The 19492-nt window shown below is 39.7% G+C and overlaps 1 protein-coding gene across 5 annotated transcripts in view; it reads right to left on the bottom strand.

The window, feature by feature from the left end:
- Window positions 1–19492, bottom strand: part of MUSK (muscle associated receptor tyrosine kinase) — a 91350-nt gene that overhangs the window by 14672 nt on the left and 57186 nt on the right. For all 5 annotated transcript variants that reach the window (XM_065879062.1, XM_065879065.1, XM_065879063.1 and 2 more), the window contains 2 exons: window positions 13902–14061; window positions 4112–4118 (listed from right to left, as the gene is read on the bottom strand). In XM_065879062.1, coding sequence (XP_065735134.1) covers window positions 4112–4118; window positions 13902–14061 — 167 coding nt within the window. The remainder of the gene's footprint in view (window positions 1–4111; window positions 4119–13901; window positions 14062–19492) is intronic.

Below are 19492 nucleotides of genomic sequence, written 5' to 3'. Positions count from 1 at the left end.
ACGGGTTCAAGCCCTGGTCCGGGAAGATCCCACATGCCGCGGAGCAACTAAGCCCGTGCACCACAATTACTGAGCCTGTGCTCTAGAACCCGTGAGCCACAACTACTGAAGCCCGTGTGCCTAGAGCCCATGCTCTGCAACGAGAGAAGCCGCGGCAATGAGAAGCCCGCGCACCGCAATGAAGAGTAGCCCCCGCTCGCCGCAACGAGAGAAAGCCCGCGCAGCAACGAAGACCCAACACAGCCAAATATAAATAATAAATACATAAATTTATTAAAAACTATATCATGTAAAAGTTGAATATTTCTCCTAGTGTCTCTGAGCTGAGAACTATTCATCCATGTTGCACTGTCATGTGTTAACTATTGAATGACACTTCTTTATTTTTCCATGAATATTTTTAATTTAAAAAATTCATGATTTTTTCTTTAATTACATAAGCAAAAAACATTTAAAAGAAAACATTGGAAACTAAGAAAAATTACACACAAAAAAAATGAAAATAGCCTCAGAGATAAGGATTATTAATAATAAATTAAGAACCAATTCTTAAAAAAAAAAAATAAATAAATAACCAATTCTTTTTTTCTGAGTCTCTGCTGCTTCTCTTTTAAAAAGCCCTGGAAAAATCTTTAGAACAACCTCAATGTGAATTAATAGTATGGAGTCCTCACTGATTTTTGAACATTAACTATATAATGCAAAAGAAAAAAAAAAAAAGAAAAAGCAGAATAGGTTTTGAATAGAAATGAGAAGATCTTGGTTTTAATTTTGATTTGTCTTCCTACCAGCTTGAAGATAACTAGCCTGTGAAAACCCTTTGCATGCTGGGAAAAACCATACAGATACAAAGTATATGGTTCTTATTAATTTTCTCTGTCTCTGTGATGTTCTGGGAGCATTAAAGACTTAGCTTTGGTAGTATATCTTTGCTTGGATTAGCCCCACAAGGTAAGGGATATATAGTACCAAATATATATATACAGGAATAGAGTGAGTGGTTTAAAAATACATAGGGAGGACACAAGTGCTGAACAGTGTACGAATGAAAGATGGCATGTCTTCTGCGGGTGGCCTGTATTTTAATTTCCCTTTTACTATATACACACACACACACACGTACATAATACATACATAAAGAGACTGCCCAGTCACAGTTTCAGTCAGAGTTGGAACAATTTCCTCCCCTGTTTTGCTGACTTATAAACCTCAAATTTTATGCAGTGATCAAATTTCAGAGGCAAGATATGGAGGCCAATGGGGCCATTTTTTCCCTCATCTTTCTAACCCTATCACTTAAAAAATTGAAGGAGGTCACAGCAAAACCCAGGGAACAAGATGAATGCAAAAAATTTCCATTGGTGTCTTCTGTCTTTTGCAAGTGATGAGTGCCCTTTCTGTCCAACTGAAGTCGTATTTCTCCACATGCAGATCTTGGGACTGTGGATGGAGCAACAGCAGAGGCAGCTGGTCCTGTTGCTCGTTTGAACAGTGGGGCAGAGGTCACAGGGATCTGTTCACAGAATGCTGGTTGTTTTGGAATGATCTGCTGGACTACCTCCAAAAATTCTAGTTAATATTGCACATGGAGCCAGTCCCTCTCTTGTCTCCTGACAGACTGAACCTGGCTGAACTCTCTTTCTGAACAGTTTCTCTTTTTGGAGGCAACAACTGATATCTGATCCCACGTCCCCCTTCTAACTTATTTTCTAGCAGACAGCTCTCCTTGGTCAGATGGAATATTTAAAGGATTCTCACTACACCTTCTGCTTTTATTTTCTCTCTGCTTTAACATGTATGAATCACATTCAGTAGAATACAGTTGACCCTTGAACAACGTGGGTTTGAATTGTATGGGTCCACTTATGCCCAGTTTTTTTTTTCAATAAATACTACAGTCCTACGTGATCCCATCCGTAGTTGGTTGAATCCAAGGATGCAGAACGTGGGTATGGAGGAACCACATAGACAGAGAGCCAACTCTAAAGTTATAGGGCATGCTGGTTGGTGCCCCCAGCCCCTGAATTGTTCAAGGGTCCACTGTTCTAAAATGTGATCTTCCAGTTTCTATGAGGGCAACATCTCTTCCCTTTGAACACGTTGTCCAAGGGCACATCCAGATGACCAGCCATGGCATGGTTGGTTGGGACAACCCCACTACCCCAGCGGAAACTCCACACCTTCTTTTCCTGCCCTCCCTAGGGCTGGCACACGTGAGAACGGGACCTCTCCCCTGATAGCGACACATCTTCTTCCTTATACAGCAACTGCCAGGTTCCCATTGTACTTTCCCAACAAATGTGGGAAAGTACTCTTAGAGTACGCCACTCTAAACTTCCAAAGCAAACTGGAATTCTTTTCATCCTTTCATGCCTAGTGTCTTTGTATATGATTCATTCTCTATGACAGGGATCGGCAAATAGAACCCACAAGTCAAATTTGGCCTACTGCCTATTTTTATGCCACCTGTGAGCTAAGGATGGTGTTTACATTTTCAGATGGTTGAAAAAAACCAAAAGGAGACGTGAAAATGATATGAAATTCAAATTTCAGTGGCCAGAAGTAAACTTTTCTTGGCACAGAGCCAAGTTCATCCGTTTGCAAACTGTCTGTGGCTCCTTTTGTGCTGCAGTAGCAGGGCTGAGCAGTTGCAACAGAGACCGTATGGCCCACAAAGCCATATACTTGCTATCTAGCCCTTTGCAGAAAACCAAGAGTGCTTGTGTTATCACAAGTGAAAGATGGTATGGAATTTTCATTAGCATTTATTTGACTATAATCAGTTTAAATTATTTTCATTTGCATTTAGTTGCATGTGAATGATTCATTTCTGTTCTCGAGCCCTTAGAATTTGTGCATGATTCCATTATTATGTTACCTTGTAACTAGTGTGTGTGTGTGTGTGTGTGTGTGTGTGGGTCCCCTAGTAAAATGTAAATTCCTTGGGTGCAGGGAATATGTACAATTTGTTTTGTTTTATCACTTTCCAATATAGTGCCAGGAATACAGTGTTTTAAAGATGCACAGAGAAGACAGGTGTGCTGAATGAAAGAGGTGTATGAATGAGAGATGGCATCTCTTCTGTGGTTGGCCTGCATTTTAATTTACCTTTTCCCGTGTTTATGTTGTATATCCCTTCAGTAGGTACTCAGCTTCTCTGTAGAATCCTTCAGGTCAGGACTCTTTCTCAATGCCTATTTATTAGGTAAACAAATGCATCAAGCTATATGAATTGGGAAGAAGATTGAGAACAAACTAAATTTTCTTATGCAATGAATTATTTCATTCCATGGAATTAGAATCAATGGCTTGAGTTGCAGGTCCTGCTCAGTTGCTGTGCTACCTGAATTAGCAACATAGGTATGAATCTGTGTTCTTGAGTCTGTCTGTCTGAGCTCAGATTGAGGCTTTGTAGTTAGCTATGTGGTCTGGACAACTCTTGTGCCTCAGGTTCCTCATATAAAGAAAGAGGGATGATAGCTTTTGCCCCATAAAGTTGCTGAAACATTAATATGAGAACAGTGGTACTCAAAAATGTCCTGCAAAACTTAACTGCTATTATTAGTAGTAATGAACAATTCTAAATCTCAGTTTCATCATTTGTAAAATTAGATGAAATTTTACACATCATAGAGTTTTTATGAAAGGCAATTTTATGCACATAAAATGCTGTAAGTTTCACAGTGTTATATTACATGGTGTTACTTTCTTATCTGCAGGATAAAGCTATGAGGAAGGGTTTGGGAGTCAGTTGTGTGTCTCTTTTCCAAGCCTGTCATATACTAGCTGTGTAAGTCATGTGTACTCTCCAGTTCAAAGTATGTCTCTTTGTTTCTTTTCTGTACAATAGGGATAATACTAGCATCTATTTCATGTCCTGAGGATAAATTTTTAAAATGCATGTAAAGCTCTTAGCACAGTGCCTGATACATAGTAAGTATTCAACAGATGTTGCTATCTTCATCTTCATCATCATTTTGTGAGAGTATTAAAAGGATTAGAAATTAGAAAGTTTTCTGAAAGATTACAGTACTCAACGAATAATAGATACTCAATAAATGGCATGTCAAACAAAGCGAAACAAAACATTGGTATAACAATAATATCTTACCTCCATTCTAGTAACAGGAAAGGAAGTTTCCACAGGAAATCAAATTAAAGGGGAAAAGAAACAAAAGTTAGTACATTTTCATCTCAAGGTTTGTAACAGATAATTTTCATTCTTCTAATCTCTGAGTTTCTGAAAAGTTCCCTGCTTCTGCTAGGAGGCCAGATCCTGCATTAACAGGCAGATTTGGAGAAGGAGAGTAAGAAAATATTAAATGTCTCCAGGAACTGAATTCTTCCTTTCAAGCTGAGTCAACCGTGGCCTCATTAGCCCAGGCAGTATCATCGGTCAGAATTTCCCTCTGTTGGCCACCCAAGGACTTTGCATCAAGAAAGCAAGAAGTGGAGGTTGAACAGGAAGAGGGTGGCGGAGCTGTGATTCTTACAGACCCACTGGCTTCACGTGGTCACACAGCATCCCACACTCAGAAGGGCCCCATGCTTAATTTAATGTTCTGCGGTTATCATCTTGAAACACTTAATAATTTTTTAACAAGGGGCCCCACATTTTCTGGAGAGAACAGATGGAAGAAATAGGAGGAAATTCTTACAGAGAAAAAGGCATATAATTTGGAATGAGTAAAGGCAGAATCTAATAGCAGGGAAACCTGTTGAAACGTGAAAAGCCCAAGGTTATGTATATGAAAGAGCCCTCAATTTAAGATGTAAAAGAGAGGATTCAATACCGTGGAGGTCAACCAGAGCCAAAGAATCCAGCCGTAGAACTTGTTAAGAGATACTCAGCTAGGCTTCGATTTCAAGGACAAGTGAGGAAAAAAAAATCAAGGTCATTTAAGGGTGCTCAGTCTTTTCAAGAATATTAAGAGAATCAAAGGATGATTCACTAGGCTTCCATGTGTTTCGTACAGAAATTTCTCCAGTCACATTTTCATTTTTGCGGGGGGGGGGGTGCGGAGAGTGGGGAGCAGGGAAGGGGTCCAAGAGCCTCCGATTATAAACAAGTGCTTTTATCTCAAAACTAGATTTTTAAAAATTTCAAAAGCTTCCAACAGCCATCAATATTTGTAGTATCTTTTCCATTATCTGGAAAAGCCAATAAAATGTTGTCTCTCTTCTAAAACAGGCAGCCAGTCTAATATAAAAAAGCTGCCTGATTGTAGAAGGAATGCTTACCTCTTGAGCCTAGCTGCAGAACAGCTGGTAGCAATTTAGTGTGGCTACTGGCTGTTAGTCATTTATTCCTTGCCCTTTTATTAAAAACAAAAACAAACACCTTTAATCCATTGGAAACCAGATGAAGCCACCATGAAATGCCAAGGGACGGGGCCTGTTTTGTTGGTAAGAACACTTCTACCTATCGTGGCTGAAACACTGGGTGCTGCTACGTCACCCCATGTCTCACAACCGGGGGGAACATTGCGGGGGACACGGGAGTGTGACTATGAGACATGAGAGAGAGTGTGAAACATAGTAGTACGTTCAATCAGCTATATCGATTACAAAATCAGAGTCCAAAGTTCTAATTTTTTTCTGTAATAATGTGAAACATCAGCACAAAATATAGAAAATAAAAATATGAGATAAATGAATGAAGATGTGGTATGTATACACAATGGAATATTGCTCAGCCATTAAAAACATGAAATAATGCCATTTTGCAGCAACATGGATGGACCTAGAGATTATCATACTAAGTGAAGTAAGTCAGACAAAGACAAATATCATATGATATCACTTATAGGTGGACTCTAAACTATGATGCCAATGAACTTACATACAAAACAGAAATAGACTCACAGACATAGAAAACAAACTTACGGTTACCAAAGGGGAAATGGGGGGAGCGATAATTTAGGAGTTTGGGATTAAAATATACACACTACTATATATAAAAGAGATGACCGACAAGGACCTACTGTATAGCACAGGGAACAATACTCAATATCTTGTAATAACCTATAATGGAAAAGAATATGAAAAAGAATATATATAACTGAATCACTTTGCTATACACCAGAAGCTAATACAACAGTGTAAATCAATGATATGATATTTCCATAAAAATTTAAAAAATAAAAATATGTGGCCAATTTTGGGAGGGTGGGGAACTCCAATACTAACATATCGGATTTCTCCCTACTGCCCAGCTTTGGTTATGCTACATATTTTCATTTGAGCTTTAAATTTAGTGACCAGAATCCCCAGACTCTGAGGTCAATCCAAAGAAGGGGCATTGCAGACAATGGGGGTGTTGGTAAAATGAGGAGTGGCTTATGTTAGAGGAGGGATGTGACCACAGACTCATTCCTGTACCCTCAGACTGAATAAGCAGAAAAGAACTCTGGACCTCAGTATTTCGTGAAGGACCTATTAATGCCATTGAGAATGGGAAATACAAACATGGATTTTCCTCTACTGGATCCCTGTGTCTATTTTTCCTAGCTTTATTAAGATATAAGTGACGTTCAACATTGTATAAGTTTAAGGTGGACAAGGTGTTGATTTGCTACAGTTACATAATGCAACTCTCTTAGCAACTTTCAAGTATATAATACAGTATTAACTATAATCACCAATGATGTACATTAGATTTCCAGAACTTATTCATGTTATAACTGGAATTTTGTACCATTTGACCAATGTCTCCCCTTTTCCCCGACCCCACTGCCCCTGGTATCCGCTACTGTACTCTGTTTCTATGAGTTAGACTTTTTCAGATTCCACATATAAGTGATATCATACAGTATTTGTCTTTCTCTGACTGACTTATTTCACTTAGCACAATGCCCTCAAGTTTCATCCATGCTGTCGCAAATGACCAAATCTCTTTCTTTATCATGGCTGAATAATATGCCATTATATGTGTATAGCACATCTTCTTTATCTATTTTTCTGTTGACAGACACTTAAGTTGTTTCCGTACCTTGGCTACTGTGAATAATGCTGCAACGAACATGAACGTGCAGATATCTCTTTGATATCCTGTTTTCATTTCCTTTGGATATATATCCAGAAGTGGGTTTGCTGGATCATATGGTAGTTCTATTTTTAATTTTTTTCAGAAGCTCCATACTGTTTTCTATAGTGGCTGAACCAATTTACAATTCCACCAACAGTGGGTCAGAGTTCCTTTCTCGCCAATACTTGCTAACTCTTACTTTTTTGATGATAACCATCTTAGTAGGTATGAAGTGATAGTTCATTGTGGTTTTGATTTGCACTTCCCTGATGAATAGTGATGTTGAACACCTTTTCATGTACCTGTTTGCCATCTGTACGTCCTCTTTGGAGAAATGTCTATTCATATACTTTGTCCATTTTTAAATTAGATTGTTTGGTTTTTTTGCTGTTGTATGTGCTCTTTATATATTTTGGATATTAACCCCTTATATATAATTAGCAAATATTTTCTCTCATTCTATAAGTTGCTTTTTAGTTTTGTTGATGGTTTCCTTTGCTGTACAGAAGCTTTTTAGTTTGGCGTAGTCCCACTTGTTTATTTTTACTTTTGTTGCTTATGCTTTTGGTATCATATCCAAAAAAATCATCACCAAGACTGATGTCAAGGAACTTACTGTCTATTTTTTTCTTCTAGGAGTTTTATGGTTTCAGGTCATGTGTTTAAGTCTTTAATTCATTTCCAGTTAATTTTTGTGAGTGTTGTAAGATAGAGGTCCAGTTCCATTCTTTTGCATGTGGTTATCCAGTTTTCCCAACACCATTTATGGAAAAGACTGTCTTTTCCCTGTTGTATATTCTTGGTTCCCTTGTCATAAATTAACTGACCATATATGTGTGGGTTTACTTCTGGGCTCTGGATTCAGTTCCATTTGTCTAGGCATCTGTTTTTATGCCAGTCCCATACTGATTTGATTACTATAGCTTTGTAATATAGCTTGAAATCAGGACGTGTGATGCCTCCAGCTTTGTTCTTCTTTCGCAGGGTTGCTTGGCTATCAGGACTCTTTTGTGCTTCCATACAAGTTTTTGAATTGTTTGTTTTATTTCTGTGAAAAATGCCATGGGAATTCTAATAGGAGTATATGAAATCCACAAATAGCTTTGGGTGCTGTGGACATTTTAACAATATTAATTCTTCTGATCCATGAACACAGGATATCTTCCATTTATCTGTGTCTTCAATTTCTCTTATCAATGTCTTGTAATTTTCAGTGTACAGATCTTTCTCTTCCTAGGTTAAACCTATTCCTAAGTATTTTGTTGTTTTTGGTGCTATTGTAAATGGGATAGTTTTCTTCTTTTTCAGATGTTTTGTTGTTAGTGTATTTTAAAAAACTGATTTCTGTATGTCAATTTTGTATGTGGAACTTAATTCATTGATTAGTTCTAACAGATTTTGGTGGAGTCTTTAGGATTTTCTATATATAAGATTGTATCATCTGCAAACAAGGAGAATTTTACTTCTTCCTTTCCAATTTGGATACCTTTTATTTCTTTTTATTGCCTGATTGCTTGGGCCAGGACTTCCAGTACTATGTTGAATAGAAATGGTGAGAATGGGCACTCTTGTCATTTGCCTGATCTTAGAGGAAAAGTGTTTAACCTCTTGCCATTGAGTATGATGTTGGCTGTGGGTCTGTCATATGTGGCCCTTATTGTGAGGTATGTTCCTTATATCCAATTTGCTGAGAGTTTTCATTATGAATGTATGTTGAATTTTGTCAAATGCTTTTTCTGCCTCTATTGAGAGGATCATGTAAGTTTTATCCTTCATTCTGTTAATGTGGTGTATGACACTAATTGATCTGTATATGTTGAACCATCCTTACATCTCAGAGATAAATCCCACTTGATCATGGTGTGTGATTCTTTTAATATGCTGTTGAATTTGGCTTGCTAGGATTTTGTTGAGAATTTTTGCATTTATGTTCATCAGGGAAGTTGGCCTTTAGTTTTCTTGTAGTGCCCTTACCTGGCATTGGTATCAGGGTAATAAAAATTGGTGTTAATTTTTCTTTAAATGTTTGGTAGATTTAATACCTGTGTCTATTTTGATGGCCTTTGGCTCTTCCAGGACTGTGCTCATTACAGGGATCATGAGGTGTCTTGCTGGTCTCTGTCACAAGGCTGATGACAAAGAGAAGGCATCTTGCCAATCACCCAGCGTCCTGCTGAGTTTAAATTGCAACTTGAGCCTTTTGAGGTTGTGACTGGAGGGGAAATGGAACTTCCTGGTTCATAGGGAGAGGTTCCAAAAGTTTTTCTGGCTCCTTTTGATGACTAACAGCAAATGTAAATGAGTCAGAAAGAAGTATATCACATTTCTCAAATAATACATATGAATCTGGGCATACACATGGAAGAGTTTTGGGAAAATGAAGGCTGATCTTTATTTTTTGTTGTTGTTGTCTTTCAGACACTAGAAATATCAATAGACATAATCCTAAGCACTAGACCAGATTTTTCTATTTCCAGTTTTCCTGCTGGGTTGAGTAAATAAACAGATGGAGTGAAATCTTCAAAGTGAAACACAGAGAATGTGACAAAGGGGCCTGTTGACTACAGAACACTAGGGGAGGATGGGGATGGCTGAAATGAGAGAAAGGAGAATTTGGGGTAAGGAAGCATTGCCAAAATGTCCAGGGGAGGCACCAGGCTCTGGACCTCTGGCCAGCCCCATCAGAGGCCAATGGAGAGAGATGCCTAAAGCAGAAGTGGAGAGAGCGAATGTCACAACCAAGCTCTGAGAGATCTGGAGAGCATAAGACCGTGCTTTGAAATGATTCTGAATTAAAGTGGTTCCATGAATCCCTTTTTCACCAGAGTGGCGTCATTTCCATGGAATATTGGTTCAGGGAGCACCCCAGAGTTGGGAAGTACGACAGTTTCCTCAGTGATGGCAGGGAGACTTTTATGAGGCATCTAGCAGCTTTGACTGAAAAGAACGGGTTAAGGAGAGGAAGAAAAATGGCAGGTGTCTCATGGGGTTCAGAGGTCTTATTCCAATGCACTCATGAGACACCCTCATTAAATCTGCCTGAGGAAATTTTAGGAAAAGTAGGGGAGCTTCAGGTCTCATAGTAAATGGGATCCAACAGGAAAAACAGATCAGGGGATGAACAAAAGGGCCTTGCAGCTTTTTATGAATTAGCTACGTGAGGGAGTCCCTCTACTCATTTTAGTAACTTTGTTTCTATGTGCAGATGGATTCACATTTATGATTCAAATACATTACCTACAGGCCCATTGGCTAAAGTCACGTCATTACTGGTTTCAGTCTACATGACTATTGCCCCTACTGGGGTCACTGCTTCCTATCTGCATTCACCTCTGCTACGGCAAGTTTCCAGTCCTCTCTGCTGCTATGTGCCAACTCACGCATTGCTCCCACCATTCTTTTCCCCATGCAAATTCCCCTGCTATTTTCCCCCAGGCTGCCTTTGCTCTTTGCCCTCATTCTCACTCTGGTCTATTCTCAACATTAATGACTTCTCCCTGCATTCTGGGACATTACCTTTCTATGCTGCCTGTCCACACTTTAAGGCTCTTTTCACCACCAGAAGATACCATCATTTTCTTTAGGATTACAGCTTCCTCTGTTGGTATACTTCTGTTTCTTAACGGTGTTGGATCAGGTTCTCATTTGGACTAGGACTGGGATGAAAGGGGTGATGTTGCTGTATACACTGTGGTGGTAATTATGCCCTATAGTCCTTTCAGCATCTTGGAGATCATGTCATGTGATGGATCTGTCTTTGTGGCAGGGGAGATAAACCCATTTTATCAGGTTCTTCTTTTTATTGATCATAGCACTGCCTTCACACCTGTCTTTGTACTTATGATGGGTGGGCTCTGAAGGTTACCGCACTAAAGCGGGAGTCCCTGACCAGTCCCTTCAGCTTGGTATGTTGCAGAAAGGTGGAAGGTAAGGGAATTAAGAATTCAGATACACATTTTATAGATTCCTTTCTCTGGACCAAAATCCTAGAAGAGAGGTATATTGATAAATTAAGGAAAAAGCCAAAGCAGAGGGAGTTTTTCCTGCTTCTTATTTGGGACTCTAAAAGCAGAGAACCTTTTAGGGACCTCTTACCCTGACATAGGATGGCCATATTAGTGTAAAAATGGTAGCATGACATGGTTGGGTAGACAGCAGAACTGAGTTGGTAGGTGTGAATCTTTTTTGGATTTTGTGTAACATGAAAGTGATCCAGAAGTTGCTTCAGGCTGCATGAGGGATAAGGAAGGAGCTGACTTGGATTTTTAGCATATCTGGTATTGTAGGGAGAGCCAGGGTGACCTACGTGCAGACGTTGCAGAGTAGACTCTAGAGAGGGGCTCGATGAAGGATTTGACTGAGATGTAGAGGGTTGTGCTGCTACAGGAAGAGCCTCAGTGGGGCTGAGCCAGACAGGGAGGTCCTCTGGGTCCCAACCAAGCCAAGAGATGAGATCACTAGTTCTCTAGCTGTAGACTTTACCAAATACCAGGGCGAGTCCCGAGGACACCACTGCATAAATCCAAGACTCCTTCTCTCTTTCCATGTAGGGAAGAGATACAAGGAGAAAGGGGAGGAAGAAACGTGGCAGGAAACTGATCTTTGAATGACTGAATAATTACCTGAAATGAGACTCTCTTCAGGTTAGCAACATTAATTTTTCTCTTCTAACCAGTGGAGGTGATTCTAATCTAAGCTAGATTAGATCGGTCTATTTTCTTGGATTTGAGAATTCATACGTAAATGTTTCTCCTTCTCTCTGCACACGCAAACACACATACACACACTTTGTAAATATGTAGATATAGGTTATGTAAATATATATTTATGTATTTAACACTGGGTCTTGATCAAATATCAAATAAAACATAAGATAGTGAGAATCATTCCAAGTAATTAAAAAGCATCAAAAATTTAATTGTTTTATTATCTCTTGAACCTCCTCATGTTTTTTATCTGTTATTATTTGTCCTAGACGCTTTCCTGAAAATCTCAGACACATCTGAACTCCTTCTACCGCATTCAAACACTTTCAAATCTTATCGTTTCTCTCCTGATAGGTTTCACACATCTCCCCTGTTCTCTCTTTACCAATTGTTACTGTTGTTCAGACCTTCATGACTTTCCCAGACTCCTGGAATAGCCTCCTGTCTGCATGCCATGCCTCCCCATCTTTTGACACCCGACATCTGTCGATTTGATAAAGCATGTATCTGATCATATCACTTGCCTTCTCTAAAAAAATTAAATGACTTCCCATTGATTGAAGAATAGTCCACCCACTCAGGCTCTTCATAACCCAGCTAGAGCTCACATTTCAAACCTTTCTTCCCATCCTCCACCTCATTCTCAGTCTCCATCATGACTTGCTATTTTCTGAACTCATTTCGACCTTGTCATCTCTAACTCAAATGGTATCTCTTTCCCAAGGATTCCCTTAAACTCTGTCCCGTGTCTGCTGTTGTACTTTGTGCTGCTGCGTAGAACATAGTCTGTGCCATAATGTGTGTGACCGATGGGCTTCCTTTTTAGATTGAGAGTCCCTAGAAAACTGGGACTCCATTGCTAATGATCCCATTCGTTAATTAAGTTTGCATCCTCTACCTAACGCAATGGACTGAGCCCAGCGTATTTAACAAATGCATGTAAGAGTGCTTCGTAAACAACAAAGTGCTATGGGAATAGTAATCACTTTGTTATTATTTGTTAAACTGAGTTGAATTTACTTTTAAGAATCTCACCCTTCTCTGGAAAAATGACTTCCCATCAGTGGAAATTCTCAAATAACTGATATGATGTCTCAAGATACTGTAGGCAGATATATCCTTGGAGGAGAAGGCAGAAGGGATCCTTGGTTTTGAAATCTCTTTCCTTCATGGGCATGCCTCAGAGGGCCAGCCTTGTCCAATGCTCCCTTTGTATCTCTCTGTGTCTTTATTCGCCTCATGCTAAAAAATCGCAAACATTACTGGAAATTTCCCCATCAGGGAAGATCTAAGAAGTGGCGCTGTAATAAGCTCTGGGGAGCTGGCCCTGGGCACAGGTTCTACCAGTGCTGGCCTTACATGCGAGGCCAAGCGTCTCTCTGCTGACCCTTGGACAGTAGACATGCTATGAATATTATCATGCTGGGCATTTCCTGATACAGGGATTATTTCCATCTCTAGGAATTCCACAAATGTTCTCAGAAGCCTTTGGGACATTTAAGTTTTACAAATGAACCTTTATAACTCAACACAAGTATCCTAGAAATCCATGTGTCAGCCCTTTTCCTTGAAAATACCTGTAGGTCCTGCTATCACTTGCATGAAACAGGAAGGGGAAAGACCGTAAGGTAGATCACATATTCATAAGTAAAAATGCCCTCAAAATGTAGCCATGCAGAAACTGGCACAACCATGTTAAATATCTGCCAACTTCCTCTTTAGAGCCTTGGAAAGTTTGATTAACCCCAAGAAACGAAGAGGAAGGGAAAAAAGAGGGGAGGAAAAGGAATGAAAAAGAATGGGAGGGAGGGAGGGAGGAAGAAAGGAACGAAGGATGAAAGGAGGGAAGGAAGGAAGGAGGGAGGGAGGGAGGAAGGGAAGAATAAAAGAAGAAGAAAGGGAAGAAAAGAAAATGAAAGAAAAAGAAATGAACTCCTGGAAGCTGTTACCCATCACTTGGGCAGGTATTTGTGGATCTAGTTTTTGAAGCAACAAATTAGTCAAAATCAATTATCTAGGTCAACCTCTGGAGTGTCCCTATGGAGGAAGAAATATCCCAAAAGGGACTGGAGTAAGAGATTAAACAAGATTTTCCCCAGTGAAAGATATTGTGGAATAGTGCCAACTCTCCTCTCCTGGAGCAATGCAATTGTGAAAATCCATCCTACCTGCTATACTGATGGTGGCTGCAGCCTTTGCAGTACTGAATTTCTCTCCATGCTTATTAGTAGCTATGCATGTGTAGAGTCCTGGCTTGGTGATAAACAGCTGCAGTCTTGAGTCAATTACTCGGTCTTTCACACTTTCTTGAATGGATCCAGAAGAAACCTGGTGGAGTCAGGGGGAAAAAGAAGATAGAATTAGGTGAAGGATTTCTAATATGCTGTATCAGTTGCCTGGAAAGAAAAAGGATAAGGATTACGATCAAAAGGCATGTGGTAGATTGCAAAACTTGCCAACAACTTTTCTCTCCATATGCCCATGAGCTTACAATGTGACTTTGTTGCTCTTCCCTCAAGAGGTGGCATCTTTCTCCATGCTTTGAATCTTGATTGGCTTGTGACATGTTTTAGAAAGACACAGAGACTTACACAGTTCTTGCACATTGTGGCTTGCTTTCTTGTTGCTCTTAGACCTCCTGTGAACAAGCCAAAGCTAGCCTGCTGGAGGATGAGGCACATATAGCCCAGTCATCCTCACTGATCCAGCTGGGAGCCAATAATATCACCCAGATATACGAGTAAGGCCATTCTAGACCAATCAGCTCGCAGTCAACCTGCCAATCACAGGAGCTAGATCAGCAGGAGCAGGCAATCCTAGCCCAAATCAGCAAAACCACCCGGCTGAGCCACAGACTTGTGAGCAGTTAGCAAATGGTTATTGTTTTAAGCCATTAGGCTTTGGGATGTCTGTGATACAACAATAGATAACTAATGCAAAGTAGGAAAGGATATACTGTGTGAATCCTCCAAGATATGTCTCTCTGTCTTGAAGATAGAGTCCATTATGAGAGGTTATAGAGTTTTGGGCTTATTTTCATAATTCCTGTTCAGTTCCCCATAAATGCACGTCAAATAGTGAATGGTTATCAGGAGAAAATGGTTGTAAAGCCAATTCTGTTTCTGCCTCATTACTTAAATCAGAAAGTCGAATGTCCTCAAAGAGCCAGGCTATCGATGCCATATTAGCACATAATTGACAGGTTAATTTATATAAATGCTAATTAGCTGTCAGCATTCAACTCTGTGAGAAAGACAGCTGTCTAGCACATTCTATTGGGTTGCAGAGTTCCAATTTACACCCTCGTTTGTCTGATCCCAAAGCCTGTGCTTTTCATCATTATGCTTTAGTGCCTTCCCTAGTCCTAGAAAACAGAATAGAGTTATTAGAAAACAAGAACAGTAATAACAACCTCAAATCAACCATGAACAAAACAAATGTCTGACTTAAATGTCATTGTTAAAGTGGTGGCACTTCTTAAACTGGTGATTCTTTCTTCACTGTTTTCTTAAGCACTCTACCATCTTTCCAATAATTATTGTTTAATTATCGTTGCTTATATGAGGGGAAAATGCTGGTTTGAGGGAAGTGTGAATGGAATGACAATCAAGGAATTAGCTGATGGTTTTACCATAACCTTATCTTGGAGGAGTAGGGATGAGTACCATGGTGGCCTTGAAAGAGATCTTTCTGTCTAGAAGAGAATGAAAAACTTGGAGCCAGTTATTTTACTGTTTCACATGAGGGAAGATTTCACAGTTAGACCAGCAAGGGGGAGGGAAGCCCTGAGGTGAGACCAACTTTCCATCCTTCTGCTGCCAGGTGGCTGGCTGGCCCCAGAACCCAGCACTCTCTGTAGCGACTAGGCAGTGAAAGTTTGTTCACTTAGCTTCTTTGTCTTTTTATTCTTTACCTGCGCTATTAGTCTCCTTATGAGAAACACTGGTTTATGTGAGCATCAATTTACCTTAACTGGGGAAACGTCCCAGGTCAGATCAAGTATTGTGGCATTTTCCCCAGATAAGCAGCCTGGACTCTATGAGAAATTGACAAGGCAGAGAGAAAAATATCTTTAAGAGACATACATGCAGTTGGGAATTCAAACCGAATTCATCATTATCATATTTATCAGAGGTGCACGTTCTTATGGATTTGAGTGTCCAAGTTAGATGGAAAGGACTGAACAATTTGAAATATAATTTTTTAAAAAGTTTATTGGAGTATAGTTGATTTACAATGTTCTGTTAGTTTCCGGTGTATAGCAAAGTGATTCAGTTATACATATATTCATTCTTTTTCAGATTCTTTTCCCATATTATTACAGAATATTGATTAGAGTTCCCTGAGCTATATAGTAGGTGCTTGTTGGTGAAATACAATTTTGGACTCTCCCTGAATTTTAATACAAAGCAACAATGAGAAAAAAAGCTAAAGACCTCCAACCCCTGTCAGTCAGTATGCCTTATGCTCTCAGGATATTTTGTTTATAAATATAATCCCTTTCCAGTTTGTATATGTGAAATCCGTAGAACCTTCCTCCTTTGCAAAGTTCGTTCCCTCTTTCAAGAAGTAGGTCTGTACCGTCAGTGCCTGGGAGACAACTCAGAAACGAGTAATCCCCCAAATGCTGACTAAACTCCCACAATTTTCATGTTCACACCTAAGAAAGTCACTCCTCAAGGTCACTGAAAACAGTCTTGGGAGGAAAGAGAAGTGAGTTTTAAACCGCCTGACCTCTCTTCTCCTGGACATCATCCAGGTGCTGACATAGTTCAACGAGTAGACCAGCAAGTCCTGAGGCTCATTGCCTGATTATGATGTGATTCCTAAGAGCTTTTCCTCCTGTTTCCAGAGGCCTGGCTTGATTCAGTTTGTGACTCACGCACAGCAGGCCTTGTTAGTCATCGTTTGAATTTGTTTTTCTTTCTTCATGGAGCAGCCTGACCAACAGTTTAGTATTTTTGATGACCTAAAATTCAAAACAGCCCTTTGCCCTGCATTTTGATGGTTTTGTTCTTCAGGTTTAAAAGCTCAAAATGATGAGTTCAGCTTATTCCTGGGAGCTTTGACCAAGGTATGCTGAGGCGAAGCTGAGGACTTAATTGAGGTGACTCTATCTGGTATTACAGTAAATATGGTATTTCTCCAAGTCACCCAGGCATACTGATCTGAAAGAGCTGGATAAACAGCTCTCTGCTCTGTGTGTGGTATTGAGACAGTGACCTCAAATGAGGGCATCGAACAGGAACTCTATTAAATAGGCATATTAGTTCCCACCTGATTGAACGTATGTAAAAGCCTTCTGAGCGAGGCAATATAGGTGGAATATTTTTTACATATCGTTAATATATTAATAATGCTGTTTGGAGAGAATCTATCCCGAGTTATGGATAATCCCACAACTTCATCATGATTTGACCTCAACATAGAGAAACCTCTGAATGGTATTCTGGCTTCTATGACCTTGTCTTGCAAATAGTCCCAGCTGGCTAGGATTGTCTCAGGGACCTTTAGGATGTGGCCCAATACGGTCCATGTTTAGGGAGTTGTAATAATGTCTGTCTATGCATCATAGAAAAAGGAACAATTGAGAAAATTTCCCATGCTGTTTTTGATCAACATAGCTATGAATATTGACCTCTTTTGATCTAGCTGCTGAAATATTCAACTTAATATATTCCACTTGATATATGTAATTATCTTGGTTTACCCAGTTAGTGAGAGATGTTTCCAAAGCTTGTGTCCTTTAAACCAAAAAACTGCCTCTTAAAAATATGTATAGGGACATCCCTGGTGGCGCAGTGGTTGAGAGTCCGCCTGCCAATGCAGGGGACATGGGTTCGAGCCCTGGTCTGGGAAGATCCCACGTGCCGTGGAGCAACTAAGCCCGTGTGCCACAACTACTGATCCTGCGCTCTAGAGCCCACGAGCCACAACTACTGAGCCCTCGTGCCACAACTACTGGAGCCTGTGCACCTAGAGCCCATGCTCCGCAACAAGAGAAGCCACTGCAATGAGCAGCCTGCGCACCACAACGAAGAGTAGCCCCTGCTCGCCGCAACTAGAGAAAGCCCGCGTGCAGCAACGAAGACCCAACGCAGCCAAAAATAAATAAACATATAAATTTTAAAAAATACGTATAATATATAGGTGAGCCTCCCTTTAAGGAAATTCAAAAACCACAATCTTCAACACAGATGATTTGGCTATTTATTTTATAAAATTCTTCTAATAAGTTAAAATGATTCTTTTAACATATTTTAGGAACTATATTGATTGGACAAAGCAAGAGAGATGTGCAAATTTTCTACGTTTTTTATTTGAATGCCAAAATAATAAATAGATGGGTATAACTTTAAATAAATCTCTTTATCAAAATATAAGGATATTTTCTTTTAGAAAAGTAAACTCTGCTGTAGCCACACCAAACTATTATTTCCAACGTTGTAAAACAAAAGTGATATTACTGCTCACTCTGAGTTCATCTAAGACTACAAATTTTCATGAAAAATGAATGATATTTCCATAGGAAGAAAGCAAAAGAATTCTTGATGGCTTTGGGGTAAGTTGCCTGCTTTTCTCTTGTTCTTTGGCTGTAATCATTCAGGGTTTTAGTTTTGGGGATGTTCATGGAGGGGGAGAAAAGGAGCATTCACATCTTTTAAAGTACTCGTACTTGGTAGTGTGTTATGAAGTTAGTTCACTGGCTTATAGTTAGTGAAAAGCCACAGTTCAAATTCTGTTTTATTCTGTGTCAAATAGCTCCCAACTCTGCATTTGTCTTAATCCCGCCCACCCAGAATGATACCAGGTCTGTGGCCCTTCCCTGTTCTCCTCAATAGACTTTTCTGGTTGGCTACTTGTCCAACATTAAATGCCTGCTGTTGCCTCCAGTTCCTGTGTTTTGCATCAGCACGGGGCAGTCATCTCGATTTCTATTTGGACTTGGATAGTAGCGCCAAGAACAAAACTTGGCTGTGACGAAGCGAGAGAGAGGCATGGACATATATACACTACCAAATGTAAGGTAGATAGCTAGTGGGAAGCAGCCGCACAGCACAAGGAGATCAGCTCGGTGCTTTGTGATGCCTGGAGGGGTGGGATAGGAGGGGTGGGATAGGAGGGGTGGGATAGGGAGGGTGGGAGGGAGGGAGATGCAAGAGGGAAGAGATAAGGGAACATATGTATATGTATAACCGATTCACTTTGTTATAAAGCAGAAACTAACACACCATTGTAAAGCAATTATACTCTAATAAAGATGTAAAAAAAAAAAAAGAAAACTTGGCTGTAAGAATAACACTCTCTCTGACCATGAGAACTGCAGATGTCCTTTTGCCTTCTTCCTGGAAGAAAGTTACCATTCATTTATTTTATTCCTGTTTTAGAATCTCTGCCGAAGAATCCATTTTGCTTTCTGTTTTTTGTGAATCACATCTTGAAAGATGAAGCTGGAGTCTCAATAAGACCAAAACTAACTCTGACCATTGGCTTTTTTTTTTATTACTCCTCAACTCCAACAGAGAATAATCATATATGTTCCAGTTCTAAACTCGAAGGAGCCTTTTGAAAACACTGAATTTTTTAAAAGCCTATGTCTTTCCATTTTCTGTATTAACTGTTTTCACAGAGTTTAAGACAAATTAATAGTCATATTGTCAGTTACCCAGTTTTCTTAAGGCATCTCTTTACACTACTTGGAGAGGCTTAAGACAACTCCTACAGCTTCACAGAAAAGCCACAAAACATACTGCCAAAT

This window comes from Phocoena phocoena, chromosome 6 (assembly GCF_963924675.1).
Source record: "Phocoena phocoena chromosome 6, mPhoPho1.1, whole genome shotgun sequence".
NCBI classification, from domain to species: domain Eukaryota; kingdom Metazoa; phylum Chordata; class Mammalia; order Artiodactyla; family Phocoenidae; genus Phocoena; species Phocoena phocoena.
This window is presented reverse-complemented; position numbering and strand designations above follow the sequence as displayed.